The following is a 17,915-nucleotide window of genomic DNA, read 5'->3' as shown; positions in this document are numbered from 1 at the left end:
TCAGCCATTTTCAATGGTGAGCATTGCTTTCCAGGTTGGGGATCTTTCTCAGACTGGTTACTTTCCTTTCAAGCAGCTGAAATTTATTGAAATTTTTAGTTCCTTAAAAAAAAGAGCAGGCATGGAAACAGACCACTTGAAAAAGAATCCCTAAGGTTACGGTGAATCATTCGAATCACTTATTTCCTTCCTGCTGCTTTCATCCTTCTGTTGTTCTCCTGTTTGAGAAACCGTCACCAGCAGTGAGCTTCTCCTAGCCTACTGCTATGTGTCATTCTTGTGGTTGCAGCATGCTTGGAGTTGGTTCCCTATGCTGCATAATGTTTGCAATCCAAGAATACGCCAATATAAATAGATATTTGTTTCAGAATTTCTGCATGAAAAAAAGGACTCCTTGAGACCACGTGAGAGAAAGAGGTAGAGCTTCCATTCACCCTTTCTTGATCAAAAGTTGATAACTTGTGGAGCATCCAGTCTATTAACTGGAGTTTCCATATCTCTGTCATTAAGGTTGCTGTTTGAAGTTCCAGTTCTTTTAATGGCAGTACAAAACTTTGTTGAGAATAAGGCCTACACTTATGTACTTTCTCAAGTTAATATCATTCCCATGTTTAAGACTTCCTCAGCCTTTAACTGGTGGCAGAAGCTTCATATTCATAGCTTTGCAGACTGCTGTTCTTTATGAATTTAGTCCAGGGAACCTCAATGGAACATCTGGGAAGCAATGTGTCCACAGGTATCTCTCTTACTAAATGTCAGGTCCCCTGTTCAATTCTTTTCCTTATTTTTAAAAATAAAATAGAGTTTCTGGCTGGGAAAAATCTCATAAATTTTCTTCTGATAATGTGGTGAATATGACTAAATGTAATCCTACAGCAGCCACCTTCTAGAAATTAAGAGCTGATCAGTGTCAGTTGTGTGCCCATGTAAAAGTCAAAAGCTTCTTGTGTGTAAAGTCCCACCAGATTTACAGGGGTAAGAAAAACTCTACATGACAGCCAAACCTTATACACCACTTTATAATTAATCTTGCTGTATCTGGCCCTTGCTGCAAAACTTGTTCAGAAATATCAGCTCTTGCTTGACCCAAAAAATAAACTAATTAAATATGGCTACCAATAGGAATTATTTTCTTTGAATTTGATTATGGCAAAGATGAGTGATTAGTGAAGATAGACTAGTAAGAATGGTGCACTGAACTGATGGGATGTTATATCTTTGAATTGGATGTGGCAGTTTTACTGGGTCATGTGCTATTTTATTTGCTTTACCACCTAGAATCTAATATGTGACAGAGGTTTATAAATAAGTAAATGAATAGAATAGAATAGAATAGAATAGAATAGAATAGAATAGAATAGAATAGAATAGAATAGAATAGAATAGAATAGAAGCTGGAAGGGACCTTGGAGGTCTTCTAGTCCAGCCCCCTGCTCAAGCAGGAGAACCTATACCATTTCAGACAAGTGACTATCTAGTCTCTTCTTAAAAACCTCGAGTGATGGAGCACCCATCATGAATGATGACTACGTTTTTGTTTACTGGGTATACTATCTTAAATTAAAAATTGACAGACTCCAACCTGAGTGGATCAAAATACAAAGATATACACTGGCTTAAAAGGATTGGGGCTACTTAATTTAGTCTAATTTTCCAAATGAGTAGAGATGACAGCACAACCAATGATTGCCAATGTAATGATTGAGTATGTATGAACTGGTTAGTGAGATATCACAAATCAGAGTAGAGAAACCTCATGTTTCACATAGTATTGAATTGTCCTTTTACAGAAATCTTCTGCCCTTAAACACATGTTTTAAGGTAACTTGGATTCTAATAATTCAACCCAACTCTCTTGCCTTCATTCTTCCAACATATATCAGTTCCTATAACATGTTATATTGCATTAGACAACTGCAATAGAAAGACAATACCCAGGTATTAAAGATATTATTTTTCTTAGTGACTGTCTTCGGAATATTAGAGGTCCAATAGTACCCATCAACTTCAAGCAGTGTCCATTTGAAGCTCTGTTTCCAAAATGATGGCTAAGATTCTCGCTGGTGGATTGTCTGGCTGATAATGCCATTGCTACCATTTCTGTTTCTATTTCTCTTTAAAGACAGTGATGAAAATGGGAAGCATTGTTGAGCGGAGATTTCACAGACTTGCGACATCACGTGATGTCGCACAATGTATCGGAGCTTTTTCGCCATTGTGGGCAATGGGATGGGTGTGGCTTCCCAATGACGTGTCCGGCCCATAGGCCGGCAGTTTGACACCCCTGCTAGATGTTCCTCCTGCCACCACAATGGCAATGCTTCTATGAATGACAGGATCAACAAGTTCTGAATTTCTAATATTTTTATTTCTAAATCTTTTTCCTGTCCAGCAATATTCTCTTGGTAATGTCCTGTTGTTTTTGCTATACTTGCTAAAGGTTTTTGCTACTATAAAATTAAAAGCAGACTAGAGGTTTGTGAAAGTTGGTGTACTTTGGTTCTGTTGATAATATTTAAAGAAAGGTTTCAATTATCCCTTATTTGTCATTGTGAAGTATTCTCTGAGAAAAGGCTGTTTCTTCATATATCATTTTATGATCTGATAAGACACACAGAAACAGTTTGAAAAGTTTTGTGTTATTTATAAGCACAGCATGCTGAGAAGAGCAATTTAAAGGGAGAGCAAATAATTTCTTTTCAAGTAAACAATTGGTTAAGGACAGGCTTGAATATTGGTTTTGCTTTCCCTTATTTCTACAGTAAAAAAAAAATGCCTCAACTCCCTGAAATACAGAATTTGAAGGCAAGTCGCTGCTCTTAGCAACAGGTAGGTAGCAACCATGCATATAAATATATTGCTGTCCACAAAGGCTGAAAATTGCCTCTCTTTTTGCTTCATTTTTAAACCATTAAAATGGACGAAAGACGTACAACTACAGACCTGTGTATGAATATTATATTTGTCTGAGAATAGGAGTTGGGATCCGATTGAAAAGGCTAGAAAAAACCTCGATCGTCACTCTTTAGCTGATCATTGAGAATGTTTAGTTAAAATAACGACATTCTTTCAACTCCTGGACATTTGCATGAATTTTGGAGATTTTTGCAGATGGAGTTGCGAAAGCACAATAGAGGATGGGATTGTACAAGGGCAATTCGGAAATAAACCTCCGTTTGGTTATCAATGACGGACACCTGCAGACACACAACTTTTATTATACACATTAGACAACTACCACATTACATTACTTTTTGACATAGACACCATTCAAATTGAGGCACTTGTCATAATGTCTTACAAGGGGGGTTGTGGTGTTGGTCACGATAATGCTTGTCAGCACACCGCTAGACGCACCCAAGAACTTTTGAAGCAGTTCCATTGGGATGTTTTTGATCACACACACACACACACACACACACACGTACGTAGCCCAGATTTGGTGCCGAGCGACTACTACTAAGGAATGTCAAACCTTATAAGACATTATGACAAGTGCCTCAATTTGAATGGCGATTATGTCGAAAAGTAATGTAATGTTGTAGTTTTCTAATGTGTATAACAAGACACTCTGTGTCTGCGAGTGTCTGTCATTGATAACCAAACGGAGATTTATTTCCGAATTGCCCTCACAATTTATGCATGCAATATCTGCTTCTATAATATCTCATGTGCGTTTTTTTCATACGTGTGTAATTATTTTGGGGTTTTTTGGGCAACACCCTCTTTTTCACAAATGTAATGATGTCACTTAATGTATCCAGAAAAGGGTCCCGTGTTCTAGAATAGGAACAGAGGACACTGCCTTTATACTGAAGCAGATCCTTGTCCATCTAACTCAATGCACTGAATAACATCAGCTCAGTTTGAGGTGCTCCTGGCTATATGAAAAGGTTAAGGACTATTTCTTTCATAGACAAAGCAGCAGCTCTTAATGAACAACAGCTTCTCCTTTCACCTTGGGAATCCTGGTGTGTATTCTGCAGAAAAATAGCCATGGCGTCTGGGTGCGATGCCTTTTGCAATGGAAATGGGAAGAAATGGACTTACTTGGCCTTTTTAGTACAACGTTTGCATGAATTTACTTTTTACTGCACCATTATGTGCTTGTTCCAGCATCTTTCACTACTGGTTGCACATGTGATCCAAGAATTCCAAAATGGGCTCCTTCTCCTCCCCAAAAGCAATCTTCAGAAAAGGTCAGAGGACTAAGGCGTGATGGGGAGGGCAAGGGTGTGAGACGCAGCTTGGGGGGAAGCAGAGCAAAAGGTAGGGGAAGCCCTGTGAGACTCAGAGCAGGCTACATGTAAGCTCTACTTAATCATCCATGCAGTCACTTAACAATCACAATGGGGAGAGCAGGGATTGTGGTTGTTAAGCAAGGGGATCACATGGGCGCCTCACTTAATGACTGCCATGATTTACAACCGTAATTCTGGACTCAGTTGCGATCATAATTCAGAGACTACCTATATCAGAGCCATAGCGATGCAGAAGTTAGAATGCAGTATTGGAGGCTAATTCTGCCGACTGTCAGCAGTTCAATTCTAAACTGCTCAAGGTTGACTTAGCCTTCCATCCTTCCAAGGTCAGTAAAATGTGGACCCGGATTGTTGGGGGCAATATGCTGTAAACCGCTTAGAGAGGGCTGTAAAGCACTATGAAGCAGTATATAACTCTAAGTGCTATTGCTATAAGAAAAAAACAAATATCTAGAGGAAGAGCACTATTTCTAGTAATTATAATAATTGATTAGCCTGGGCAAGTCAATCAAGAGAGACAGGTCTAATTTTGAAAAAGTAATATACCGTGCATGTCTCTTCTTTTTCAGGGGATAAATGTGGGATCTAAACGTTTGAAACACAAGGGAATTTCTGTAGCTCCAAAGTACTAACTGCTATCAATCAGGGAGCTGGATGAAGAAAAACTAATCAATGTATAATGCAGATTAGAGAAAGGTATTCTTGGGCAGCCAAAAGGAGATTCAAGAAATGCTTAACCACAATTAATATTATTATCAAAGACAGGATAATAAGCTAAATAATTTACTTTTTCCAGGAAGCTGGAATGAAATGGAAACTTGCAAAACAAGACCATTTAATTTTGCTTTCAATTTAGCCCTAGCCTCTGATCTCTAGGAAACACAAAGTAAAACCTCAATTTAAGGAAAGAATGTTTGCTATTCCTGAATGACAGCCAAATCACAAATTATTTGCAAATCATTTGCAGTTATTTAATTTGTGCAATGTCTTAATTACAAAAATGATGCAAATTACATCATTTGCAGCAAATTGAGATTGCATAATTAATAGTACCTTCATGCAAATGACTTAATCGAATAAGAATGGCTTCATTTATGTAATGACATCACAAATGGGAAATAAAGCAAGCACGAGAATTGCTTAATGGTGGCATGCGTTCGATTATTCATTTAAACACTGGAAACCTTTCCAATTTTTTAATAAATATCAGCACTACATTTAAATAAATGCAAACAAAGATCCAATCAGGACTGGTGATGTTGCTGAACTGCTTATAATCTTGCAAAACGTATTCTGATATTTCCAACCATGATGATTTGGCATGTACTTCGACTAACTACTTATAATCCTTGTAAATAAGAATAATGTATCTTCTTTTTTTTTTAAAAAAGTCTTGAATTAGAGACTTTTTAGAGACTTGAATATTTCAGGTTCCTGTGATTGCTCATTTCTTTTGTTTTGGGATAGACATCTGGCTGCCCAAGCGTAGGTATACTTAAATTCTGAATTTCTCTACTTTTTTTTTTGACAGCAAGAGCAATCACTTCCCGTTAGCAAAGACTTTTTAAAAGGCCTTTCTTCTTCAGTTTGTCAGTCATCACTACAACTGCTCATTCATTGGCTAAAAACATTGAAAAGCAGGAATAAAATGGAACAAAACATTCTTGCAAAATGAGCAGACTGACAAAATGATTATATACTTTGCTTGATAGGGACTCATGTTGTGCTTTTGTTTTTTTAAATGAACACTGATAATTGGGCAAGTGTGGCATTTCAGGGAGCATATGTCACTTCTCTCCCTTGGAGACAACATTGATGGTCCTCCTCTCGCAGCCTGTTGTAGATGCAAAGGGTTGGAGGGACCCTCAAAAGATAATTATGGAATAACTCTGGGCTGACAGGATTCCAAACTTACGCAGAAGCAAAAGACCTTGGCCTCTGCATCTTTTCAAATACTGTAGACGTTAAATGTTACTCACACTAACATACCAATACATTGCTTATTTATTGATTTGGTTTAGATTTTTAGGCTATCTTTCTATTCAGAAAGAAAATGCGAGGAGCTATATACCATAAAATAATGCCAGCACAGAATAGAACATTTAAAAAGGTAACAATCAGAAATTTTGTTTAAATCCAAGTAAGCATTTCTCTGAAGTTATTTATTTATGTTCAGGCAGTCGTATTAAATGTGATGAAAATGTATACCACATTCTACACATTAAATTTTGTTACTCAAAAGAGAGAAAATAAGTTTGAAGGAACACCCCATGATGAGAGAACACGGGTTACCTGCCCATCCTCATATCCAACAGAAGTAATTCTCACTACCACCACCACTCTGTTGCTTATAGAACAGATGTGTGATGATCACTGATACATGGAACTATTGAGTAATACTATTGTATAACATAGCTTAGGACCAAGTTATTTGAACGTTGGTCTTTTCCTAGTTACATCTATCAGACCCACCAGAGCAAGGAGGCAAGGTATGTTACAAGTCTCCTCTTTTAAGAAGGTCCATTGAGTGGGACCAAGAAAAAGGGTCTTCTTCTCCATGATGGCTCCCCGTCAAACATCAGCTCCATGAAGATAAGATTGGCTCCCATTTTGATACTCTTTCAAAAGGCCCTGAAGATATAGCTTTGCCAACAAGCCCAGCAAACCCCATGGTGATACTGAGTCCATCAAGTGGTTTGTTTGATTGATGTCACCAGGGGTATGTGGGTTTATTGGATTTTGTATTGGGGGTCTATTTCTATAAGCTGGCTGGAATCACCATGGGTGACTTGGGTAGTCATATAAATTTTCTTAATAAATAAATAAATAATTTTATTACACATTATGATCACCACAGACATCATAAAATGTACTCTTTATATAGTTTATTAACTCTCACTTAAAAATTTTAAATCATATGTGAAATATCATATATAAATGTTCTGTACATGAAATTAGTACAAAACAACACATGCGGAATTACTCCAAGCATGTATTACTGATCGTCCTTGTTTAGCAACCACAACTGGGATTGACAACTCGGTGATTAAGCAAAGTGGTTGCTTATGATTCTTACTTCAGCTTTCCTTTGTTGATAGATCTGCAAAAGTTGTAAATGCAAGGGTTGATTGTAAAGTTACTTTTCCATCAACATCATAACTGTGAACAGTTGATAGACAAGGCAGTCATTAAACAAGCACTACATGTATTTCACTATCCTATTTAGGATTTAATACTCACTTGGCCCTGGTTCTTGAGTGGGAAACAGCTTATTGTCAACAGCCAGGCTTATGTTCCGAAAGACCTCTTCCTCATCTTTGTCAGCATCCAACTAAGAACAAAAAAGAAGACAATCAGACACCTGGAAGAAGACAAAGTAGCAAAACAAGCCCAATGGATGGAGCCAGGGGTCCTCATCTTATGTTGTAGAATGTTAGTGCCGCTAAGAATGCCCAGACAATTTGGGATTGCAATGGGTTATAGAATGCTGTTGTTAAAAATATCTGATATGGGAACAATTGTATCTGAAAAGCAAATATATTGATAATATTCATAAGGGGTACAGCATTTCAGAATGTAAGGGTCAAAGTGCTTCAGAGTGCTAGAATAAGACATATACAGCTAGTCCTTGACTTACAAGAGTTCATTTAGTGACTATTCAAGGATCTGAAAAAAAGTGAGTCATGACCACTGTTCACACTTATGACTAGTGCAGCATCCCCATGCTCATGTGATTTACATTAGGATGCTTGACAACTGGTTCATATTTATGATGGTTGCAGTATCCTGGGGTCATGTGATCACCTTGTGTGACCTTCGGACAAGCAAAGTCAATGAGAAAGCCATATACACTTAACAACAGTGTTACTCATTTAACAACTACAGTGATTCACTTAACAGATGTGGCAGGAAAAGTCCTAAAATGGGGCAAAGCAAATTTCTCACTTAGCAATATAAATTTTAGGCTCAATTGTGGTCATAATTCAAGAACTACTTGTAGTTCCCACCTGTAATTCCTTAAATAAGGAAGTATTGGAGACAGAAAAGAGGAGGAGGATATTAAAAAGTCCTGGGAGCCAGTGACAACATTTTATCATCTAAAAACCTGGTGCCTTTTGCACAAGCTCTGTTGTTAATCGTGATGATGATGATGATGATGATGATGATTATTATTATTATTATTTTATTTGTATACCGCCCTTCTCCCGAAGGACTCAGGGTGGTGAACAGGGCAAACATATAAAAATACAGGAATCCAAACATTAAAAGAGATTAAACAAGTGCCCAGAGATTAAGAACAATGAATTAAAATACATTAAAACAATATTAAAATCTAAACCCATCACCCATCAGGCCAGGCCGGCTTGTTCGAACAAGTAGGTCTTATAGAAATGTTCTTTCTGTGTAAGATCTAGTTATTTTATATCAATTGAAGCACTGAAGAGAGAAAACAAGTATTGTAAAATGCTCTTAACTGCAAATAGGCCTAGTCTTGTTTAACAAACACAACAATGCTTTGATTTTTACTTTCTTCCTATCACATTTTATATGAATACACAGTAATTGCACAGGTTGCTTATCTGCTTTCGTTCTTTGGTAAGACTCAATAAAACCATCTATCAGCTGAAATTAACCGTTTGTGAGAAAACAACAGCAAGAACCAACAGTTTAGAGACTCTCAATACCAATTTGAGACTAGTTCCACCAATGCAGATGAAGAGATTATTGGTCAGCAGCGAGGACCCTAATAGAACAACAAAATTCCTATTCTAAATACCCACATTAAAAGCCAACATGTCCTGCCCCTCAGGACTGAAAAATAAGAATAGAATGATAGATGAAGTCTTGGACAAACTCTACCACACAGAAATGGCCCAAAGTGTTTTGTTTTCCTCCCCGCAATGTCATATCAGCACCTTGGCTTACTAGGGGGCTGAGAGAAATGAACAGCACAGGGAGAGGCCTAGGCCAAAAGTGGTAGAATTTTCAGGAAGAATTAGAACAGAGTCCATCCTTGAAACCATATTCTGTGGCAGTAGATACAACAGAGATGGTTTCTTTCCCCAGCAATGCTTTTTTTTTGTACTGTGTTGCATCTCCTTCAACAGGAAGTTCAGTTGGAACAGTTCAGCTGGAGGCTCACATTGCTCTTTGCAAAGTTGATCAGATTCACCTGAAGACAGACTTTATTTCAAGCAGGGGGTGGCATCAAACAGGGATAAACTACTTGTCCTGTTAGTGTGGATGTTATTCACTTTCTAATCTCAAGGATGTGGAGAGAGTAACTGGTGAGATCATGGCCACCAGCAGTTTTTGCCTGACTGTTTAAATTGGCCAAGCTGACTGGCTCTGTGTTTAAGGAAGATGAGGCTTCCTTGAGCAGGGGAGGAAGGAGATCTTCATTGACCCAGAAGATTTCCAGGATTGTACACCAGTTTCAAGTATTTCATTCTAAGCTATATTGATCAGGGAACTGGTAGCTCTTAGGTTCCAACTACACTTGGATTAAACTGATTATTTAGATCAATTTCAACCAAGTTTTCATCAAGAATATGATACAGAAACCTCACTCTGTGGGTGACCTGCATTAGAAAGTAAATAGGGATGCAACTGTTTGGTCCTCCTCTTAGCAGCTTCTGGTATCATTAATTATGATGTTTGATGACGGTGGGTCTTTTGAGGCTTTGGTCCTTTGCATAAGGTGTGCCCAGAGAGTGATGGATGTAGGTTATGGCTTACCTGTGGATTACCTGAAACCCTTCCTGAGCCAATCATCCTAGGTGAAGTTTACCCATGATTTAGTTACAGCTTGATTTGACTATTGCTATGACTCTTTCAAAGGCTATGAAAACTGTCTCAAAAGTGTATGCCATGCAAAATGCAGCAGCCATGTGGCGAGATGTCTCCACTGCCAAAGGTAGGCAGGAGAAAGCATTATTTTATTAGAAAGTAGTCTTTTATTATGCAATGCTCGCTTCAGGATGGTATTCTTGATTATGTACTCTCAGTATTCAGGAGAATAGCAAAGCCATATACATATCTTTTGCCAAGTTTTTATTGACCTTAATCATGATTTTAATTTTAATTGCATCAACTTCAAAAGTCACGTTTTATATTTTGTATTGTTTAAATTCACACTGAGTGCCCAAAGAGTGCTTAAATAACCAAAATAATAGGCATTCACATTTATTTACTAAATAAGCAAATAAGCCAAAGAACCAGTAGAGGTTCACGTATTTCTGGGAATAAAATGGCTCTTCGAGCTCTCGGGCCCAGACTGAGGAGGAATTTTTAATTTGGGGTTCTTTTTTAACTGACTACAGGGTTAATTTAATTTTTTTAATTTGGTTCTTAATTTTTGTATTTTGGATTTTTAATTCCCTGTAAACCGCCCTGAGTCCTCAGGGAATAGGGCGGTATATAAATATAATTAAATAAAATAAAATAAATTAAATAAAATGTATGCCGAAAGCTATAAAACTTGGAAACAAAATGAACCCAGTAGAAGAAAAACTGTATTTCACAGTGGCATGCATGTTCGTAGCTCCTATAATTAAAGTCTGTGAAATATTATAAAAATCCGTCCTTTCAAAGATGACATTTTAATGAACTGAAAAATTCTTTTGAAAATTGTAGATTAGATCTGATTCAGAGCGATAAGACATCTGCCTCTTTGCTTTTATCATTCCTTCATTAGCCTTCTTAGCTGAAGCCATAATCACATCTCATGTCAAAAGTTCTGTACATTAATTAGGCAATACATATTTTCTGGAGTTTTAATAAACTGAGACACATCACATCAGATTATAAAATTACCTATACATTCTTGGTTCAAATCAGTAGGTTAAGAGTCAGTACAGCATACTGAGTTTATGAAAAGATTGCAGAGTTTTTCTCCCTTTTGAGACAGTTTTAACTGACAATTACATGTGGATTTTCAGGACAACATTTTTCAAAGGTGATGGAGTGGTTCAGAGTCACTCATCTAGCTTTATGGCTAAGGCAGGCTAGTGGTGGCTAATTGGTGCCTTTAGCCACTATTCCAAACTGGTGCTCACAGATGACACTACATATAAAATGTAGTCATGTTCTGATATAGAGAAAGAACATCTGCTTTTTTTTTTACAAAAAGTACACTTGTTGATGCAAAAATAGAAATACTTCTGTTTACAGCACTCAAACATATTCATTGCTCGCTACTTACCTACTCATCGTAATGATCACATATTCTCATTCTGGGTACATATCTAGCCAAATAAAAGGCTCTATAAAAATAATTCTCTATCAACTAGGCAGGTAAAATTTGAAGCTAGCATGCTGAGAGAGATGTGATACTTGTATTTTAAAACAGGAAAGAGACTCAGGAAAAAAACATAGCAGTTGCTAAAATGAATATCTCAGTTTACTGAAAAATATTCCTTTAATATCAATGAATGTATTGCCAACGACTTATATTTACCCGACTGTAAACAAATGGGTATGTTATAAAAAAAACTGAATACTAAATGTTTTGGGACAATGTTGAAAAGGAGTGTAAAATACACTTTATTTTTACACTTTTCACATTTAGATTTTAATGACAACAGCAAGTACATAAATCTGAGTCTATTTTACTGTCAAGCAAGTAAGATGTAGGCACACTGCAATGAATAAACCTCAAATGGATACATTCAATGTTTTCCCCACTAATATCATTTTATAAAATGTTTTATAGTTCAAAGATAATTAGAGTAAGAAAGATCTGATTATATATGCCAACAGGATATTATATCTGGATACAAATACAGACTAAAAAGAAAACAACTGCTTAATCAAGGAAGAAATCCATCATGGCTATGCATAAGATAAAGACAGCACTAATATATAAATATTTAGAAGTAAATTGTACTGAATATGGGATTTTGGTTTTAGGGAAGTATAAGTCAGCAGAAATCTGGTCTGGGCCAGTATAGGAAGTCAGGAACTGGCCAATGCTGCTTCAGCTGATTATACCTATTAATATTCATTAAAACAATGAAAAATTGTTGCACTGTTCTTTTTCAAACTAGCTGCTGAATAAGCCTATTTATACCTACATACATACACACACGCACACATCTTTAAAAAAAGACCTTTCTGAGAAAAAATTGCTGTGTTTAATTGGAAGTTTATTCACTACAACTTTAAAATGTGACTAATGAGAAGGTTTGCGTTATGAAGAGGGGATGACTAATTAGGAGGATGTACAAATTGGGGAAAAAGCTTATGATTGCATTTTAATTGCTTTTTAATGTAATTTCAGTTCTGCTGAATTCCTCTGAATTATTCTGTGCACATGCACACACACACATCTAACAAATCCTAGCTTCAAAGTAGCTTTTTTTTTACAAAAAGATATATGCCTGGTGTACATCCTGTTTCCATTACTGTTTATCATTTAATACAGAAATTGCTCTGTCTCTTAACAAGGAACCATAGTAGAATTAACAGGCATATATCTGAAATTTTGGACAGGAATATCTATAGTTAGTCCATGACTTACAACCACAACTGAGTCCAAAATTTACGTTGCTAAGCGAAACATTTGTTAAGTAAATTTTGCCCCATTTTACAACCTTTCTTGCCAGTTAATCACTGTAAGTGTGATTATTAAGTGAATCACTACAACTGTTACGTTACTAACATGGTTGTTAAGTGAATTTGGCTTCCCCATTGATTTTGCTTGCAAGAAGGACACAAAAGATGTTCACATGACCCTGGGACACTACAACCGTCATAAATAGGAGTCAGTTGCCAAGCGTCTGAATTTTGATCATGTGTCCGTGGGGATGTTGCAATAGTTGTAAATGTGAAAAATGGTCAAGTCACTTTTTTCAGTGCCGTTGTAACTTACAATAGTCACTAAATGAACTGTTAAGTCAAGGACTACCTGTACTGTTAAGATTATTAGCCCACCTGATATGTGACACTATCACTAATTACCTTGTACCATCAGCTCCATTTTGTTGCAGACTTGCAACAGCACCAGTAGCCACAGGCAGTTCCTCCCCACCCACTGCTGTTATTCAGTGTTGTATCTGCTCCATTCCAATTTTTTACTCTGCTCCTACATGGGTAGCTTTGATTTATTTTTTTCGGCCAACAAACCTCTCTTATTCCTTCTACTCCTTTCTGCCCTTTACCTTAAACTCCACACATCTTAACTCATCTGCTTAAATTCATTTACCGGTATGTTTTTCATTGCCCTAGTGATGCTCTTAGCCAGGTTACTATAATAGGAAGGGGGGGGGGGGAAATGGAGCTGAAGGTGATGAATAATGGAATCAGCAAAAGCTCCTTTAAGCTCTATTTAGAAATATGCCAATTGGTTTGGTTCTGACTGTAATTTAATTAGTTTTATATGTTATTATTTTAACCTAATTTTACTTTTTACTCTGCATGAGATAATTTCTTCCATTTTAAAATCCAACTGCTAATTTCCCTGACTAATTAGCATTTGGTATTCCCTCACATCAAAAATAATTTAAACCCCTTTGTGCTTTATGTTATTATATCAATGAAACTTATATTTTAAAGATAATTCCTGGATAAATTAACCACTTGTAAATGTTTAAATATTCCTTAATGCATATGACTCACGAAGTCATTCTGAATTCAAGTCATATTCCTCAGAATTTTTTTTAAATAAATATTGCCTCAGGGCAGTCTATCTCCATACAAAAATATTCCTCTGCCAACAGAATTTGTTCATTTAAGCATGTTAATGCAATCTTCTGATATGAACTTACTTGTGGAAAACGTGTATATGTTAAATTATGACAGCAAAATCTAATAAGTTCTTTTACCTAAGTTACTAAATGTTACTACAATATTTTAAAGTCAAGCTCTGCTATAATACATTTTTAAATCTTGCAGGTTAACCGATGTCAGAATTAAATAACCATTATTCCTTGTTCATTTTCATATCCTGAAACATATCAGATGTAATTTATTTACTTCAATCTTCATTTTATGTTTCCTGGATCATTCATTTGATTTAAACTGTTTTTCACACTGCCTTTTTGCCTCAGAAATACAATAAAATTAATGGACATTTTAAAGTTAATGGAGTCTGAAAATTGGATTAGAAGTTAACTTGTTTTTGTATTTAGCCAGCTTATTTCTTTTTTCTTTAATGCAGACAGTTGAGCCTCAAGAGACCTTATCTTGTCTAAGACTGCACTATGTGGTTGGCCTTGCTTCTATTCTCTGTTTTAAAAGAAAAAGGGTTTGATAGATTCACTCCAAGCAAAATGTTTAAATATCTGGACCTCCAATTCTCAAAAGGCCTAAAACTGCAACATAATACAACCCTGCTATTTCTAAAAAGGGCTTCTGCCAGATTTCTCCTGGGATTCCCAGTACCGCACTTTTTCTGAATTCTAAAGTTTCTAAGGATGGCTATTTTCCCAGGTAAAAATTACACCCAGAGAAGTAGTTATGCTGCCAAATGACCTAGAAACTGGATGGAGGAAAAACCAATAGGTTTTTTTAAATAAATGGTTCCACTCTCCTTCCCTTTTATACTTCTAGAACAGAGGTCTCCAACCTTTCTGGGCTTGCAGCCCTGAGGGAAAGAGAGCAGCTTCAAAATTGGTGCTCACACACACACTGGTGCAGCACTAACAGCCCCATTCAAGCATGCAGCATGCACTGGTGCTGTGCACATGTGGGAACGGCTGCACATTCCCCCCGCGGCGGCTAGCAGCCCCATTCACGTGTGCGCAAACGGGCCGTGCAAACCACCCGGCACTAGCAGCCACGGACACCCGCTCCACGCTAGAGTCCCTGTTCGCACCCACATGCATGTGCAAATGGGGCAATGGGTGCTAGTGCAAGTGGGGGGAATGCGCGCCCACATGTGCGGGCACCAACCAGCCATTTCCATAGGTTGGGGACCTCTGTTCTAGAATATAAACTCAACACTGGCATACCCAAAAAAAAAAGAATATAATTAACAAAAACAATAAAGTACAGGTATTCCTCGACTTACAATCATGATTGGGACTAGAATTTCTGTTGTAAGTCAGTGCAGTTATAACGCAAATCATGACCAGACCTGATTTTATGACCAATTTTACAGGGTCATAAAATGAGAGCATGTGAATCATATAATCATGAAAGTGAATCATGCAGTGGTTAAGGAAGTCTGGCTTCCCCAATTGATTTTGCTTGTTGGAAGCCAGCTGAGAAAGGTGGAAATCATGATCTCCTGACCACAAGATGCTGGCAGCCATCATAAATGTGAGTTGATTAACAAGTGACCGAATTGCAATCACACAATCATGGAGGTGGTGCGAAGATGTTATTACCTAACCATCATTAAGTAAATGGTTGTAAGTTCAGGAATACCTGTAAAGATTTGAAGGAATAGTCTAAGTGCAACCAATTAAATATAGCCATGATCCACATTCCAGAGTTAGCACTCAATAATTTGTAAATAGTCTGAGCAAGCAAAAGAACAATTTGAATACATGGTAATCCTTACTTAAGGATGGCAATTTGGACCAGCAACTCAATACTAAGAGGTGCCGTCATATAGCATGATGTCACAATGAGTTACAATGACAGTTCTGGCATCTCTGGTGCGCCAGTTGCGACCCTATCTGGACCGAGATGCCCTACACACAGTCACTCATGCGCTCGTGACCTCCCGCTTAGACTACTGCAACGCTCTCTACATGGGGCTGCCCTTGAGGACCACTCGGAGGCTTCAGCTGGTGCAAAATGCAGCCGCGCGAGTTGTGATAGGGGTTTCCTGTTACTCCCATGTAACACCTCTGCTCCGCGAGCTGCATTGGCTTCCAGTTGCCCTCCGGGTGAGATTCAAGGTGCTGGTGATGACCTATAAAGCCCTAAATGGCTTGGGTCCGGGATATTTGAGGGAACACCTGCTGCCGACATCAAGCTCCCTTCGTCCTGTGCGCTCCCACAGGGAGGGCCTTCTCAGGGTGCCGCCGGTCAAAGAATGCCGGCGGATGACACCCAGGGGGGGCCTTCTCTGTGGGGGCGCCTGCCCTTTGGAACCAGCTGCCCGTGGAGCTTAGGACTGCCCCCGACCTTCGAACATTTCGCCGAGACCTGAAGACCTGGCTCTTCGAGCTTTCCGGCCCAGGCTGAGTTTTAATTGGGGGTTTTAACTGGGGTTTTATATTTTTTCAGGGACTTAGTTTAATCTTTTTAAATTGCTCTTAATTTTTGTATTGATGTTTTATATACCCTGTAAACCGCCCTGAGTCCTTCGGGAAAGGGCGGTATATAAATTCAATAAAATTCAAATTCAAAAATCTCAGTTGCTGTTGTTAAGCATGGGGAAAATGGCATTCAAATGAAGGGAGCATTTCTTGTTTAATGACCACAGGTGCAGTTTCAAGGTCTTATGGTCATGTGTTTGCCATTTGCGACCTCCTGCCGCCTTCCCCATGCTGGCAATGAAGGTCACAAATGGCAATCACACAACCACCTAGAATACTGTGGCCTCGTAATTGCAAGCTAGATGCAAAATGCCTGAATCACAAACATATGACTATGAGGACCCCTTTGATGGCCATAACTATGAGGACTGGTCATAAGTCCCACTCATTCAGTGCAACTTTGAATAGCTGCTGAACAAGTGGTCATTAAATAAGAAATGCTCCCTTCATTTGACTACCCAAATATTTCCTGCTTTACTGGTTCTGGCTCTCCCAAGGCTTTTCAAGTGCAATCACCACAAAATACAGTACATTTTATCCACCCTTCCTTTTTTGCAGACTTCCAACCAAGACCCAGGAAGAAGACTGGATGCTTTATTACTTTGTCTACCAATTCTTATGCAACTCACTGGAGACAGTTCACCCCATGTATATTCTGTTGGGAACCACGGTTAACCATATGGTTAACCACTCCAATTTACAAGTCTCCACTTTGATGTTGCCAGCAGAGTAGTCAAAATTAAGAGCTCCCTTAATCTACCACAAAGCCAAAATTGCCCAAAAAAAAATTGTGTCAAATTTAAGTACATTTCTGATCTTAAGACATTACCTCAAGGACAAAGCTTTACTCCAAACATTTTGTTACAACCTTAACCCTTAAGGTAATAGAACTGACAAAAGGAGGGTTTATTCAATCCTTGTGATCCTTGCTATTTCACTTACAAATGTCCCTTAGCTATTTATATTCCACAACCCTGCTGCTTTCAAACCTGTGTTGGGAGGACAGTGAAACACAAAGGGAAAGGTAAAAGCAGAGGAAAATCAGCAGTCTTGCTTTTTAATGTAGTTCGTTCCAGAGCTTAAGCTACAAAGCAAAATCGTACATTCAGAATTCTTCAATTCTTAATCCAAACTAACAATATTTTTCATTCTTATCTACCAAGTTCATAATCATTGTTCCTTTTTAAGCAATACATAATAAACGGTATTTGCCAAATTCACAAAAGGCACTATCAAAACCAAAGGTATGCCCTCAGAACTCCCACCAATTTAAACACATTCAGACGTATTTTCATTAAAATCTATGTGACTGCCAAATAAGGACTACCTATATTATAATAGGATTGGAATGGGTAAATGTGGAAGGATATATTTGTTCAGATAACATATACCTAAATCAGGGGTGTCAAACTCAATTTCATTGAGGGCCGCATCAGCATTG

At 37.8% G+C, this 17,915-nt stretch overlaps 1 protein-coding gene across 1 annotated transcript in view; it reads right to left on the bottom strand.

The window, feature by feature from the left end:
* The window catches only part of AK5 (adenylate kinase 5), a gene marked incomplete at both ends in the record, with an annotated part of 140,203 nt that overhangs the window by 59,458 nt on the left and 62,830 nt on the right, over positions 1 to 17,915 (bottom strand). The window contains 1 exon segment of the mRNA XM_083359919.1: positions 7,503 to 7,593. Coding sequence (XP_083216045.1) covers positions 7,503 to 7,593 — 91 coding nt within the window.

Source organism: Vipera ursinii (genome assembly GCF_947247035.1).
Source record: "Vipera ursinii genome assembly, chromosome: 3".
In the NCBI taxonomy this organism is placed as follows: Eukaryota; Metazoa; Chordata; class Lepidosauria; order Squamata; family Viperidae; genus Vipera; species Vipera ursinii.
This window is presented reverse-complemented; position numbering and strand designations above follow the sequence as displayed.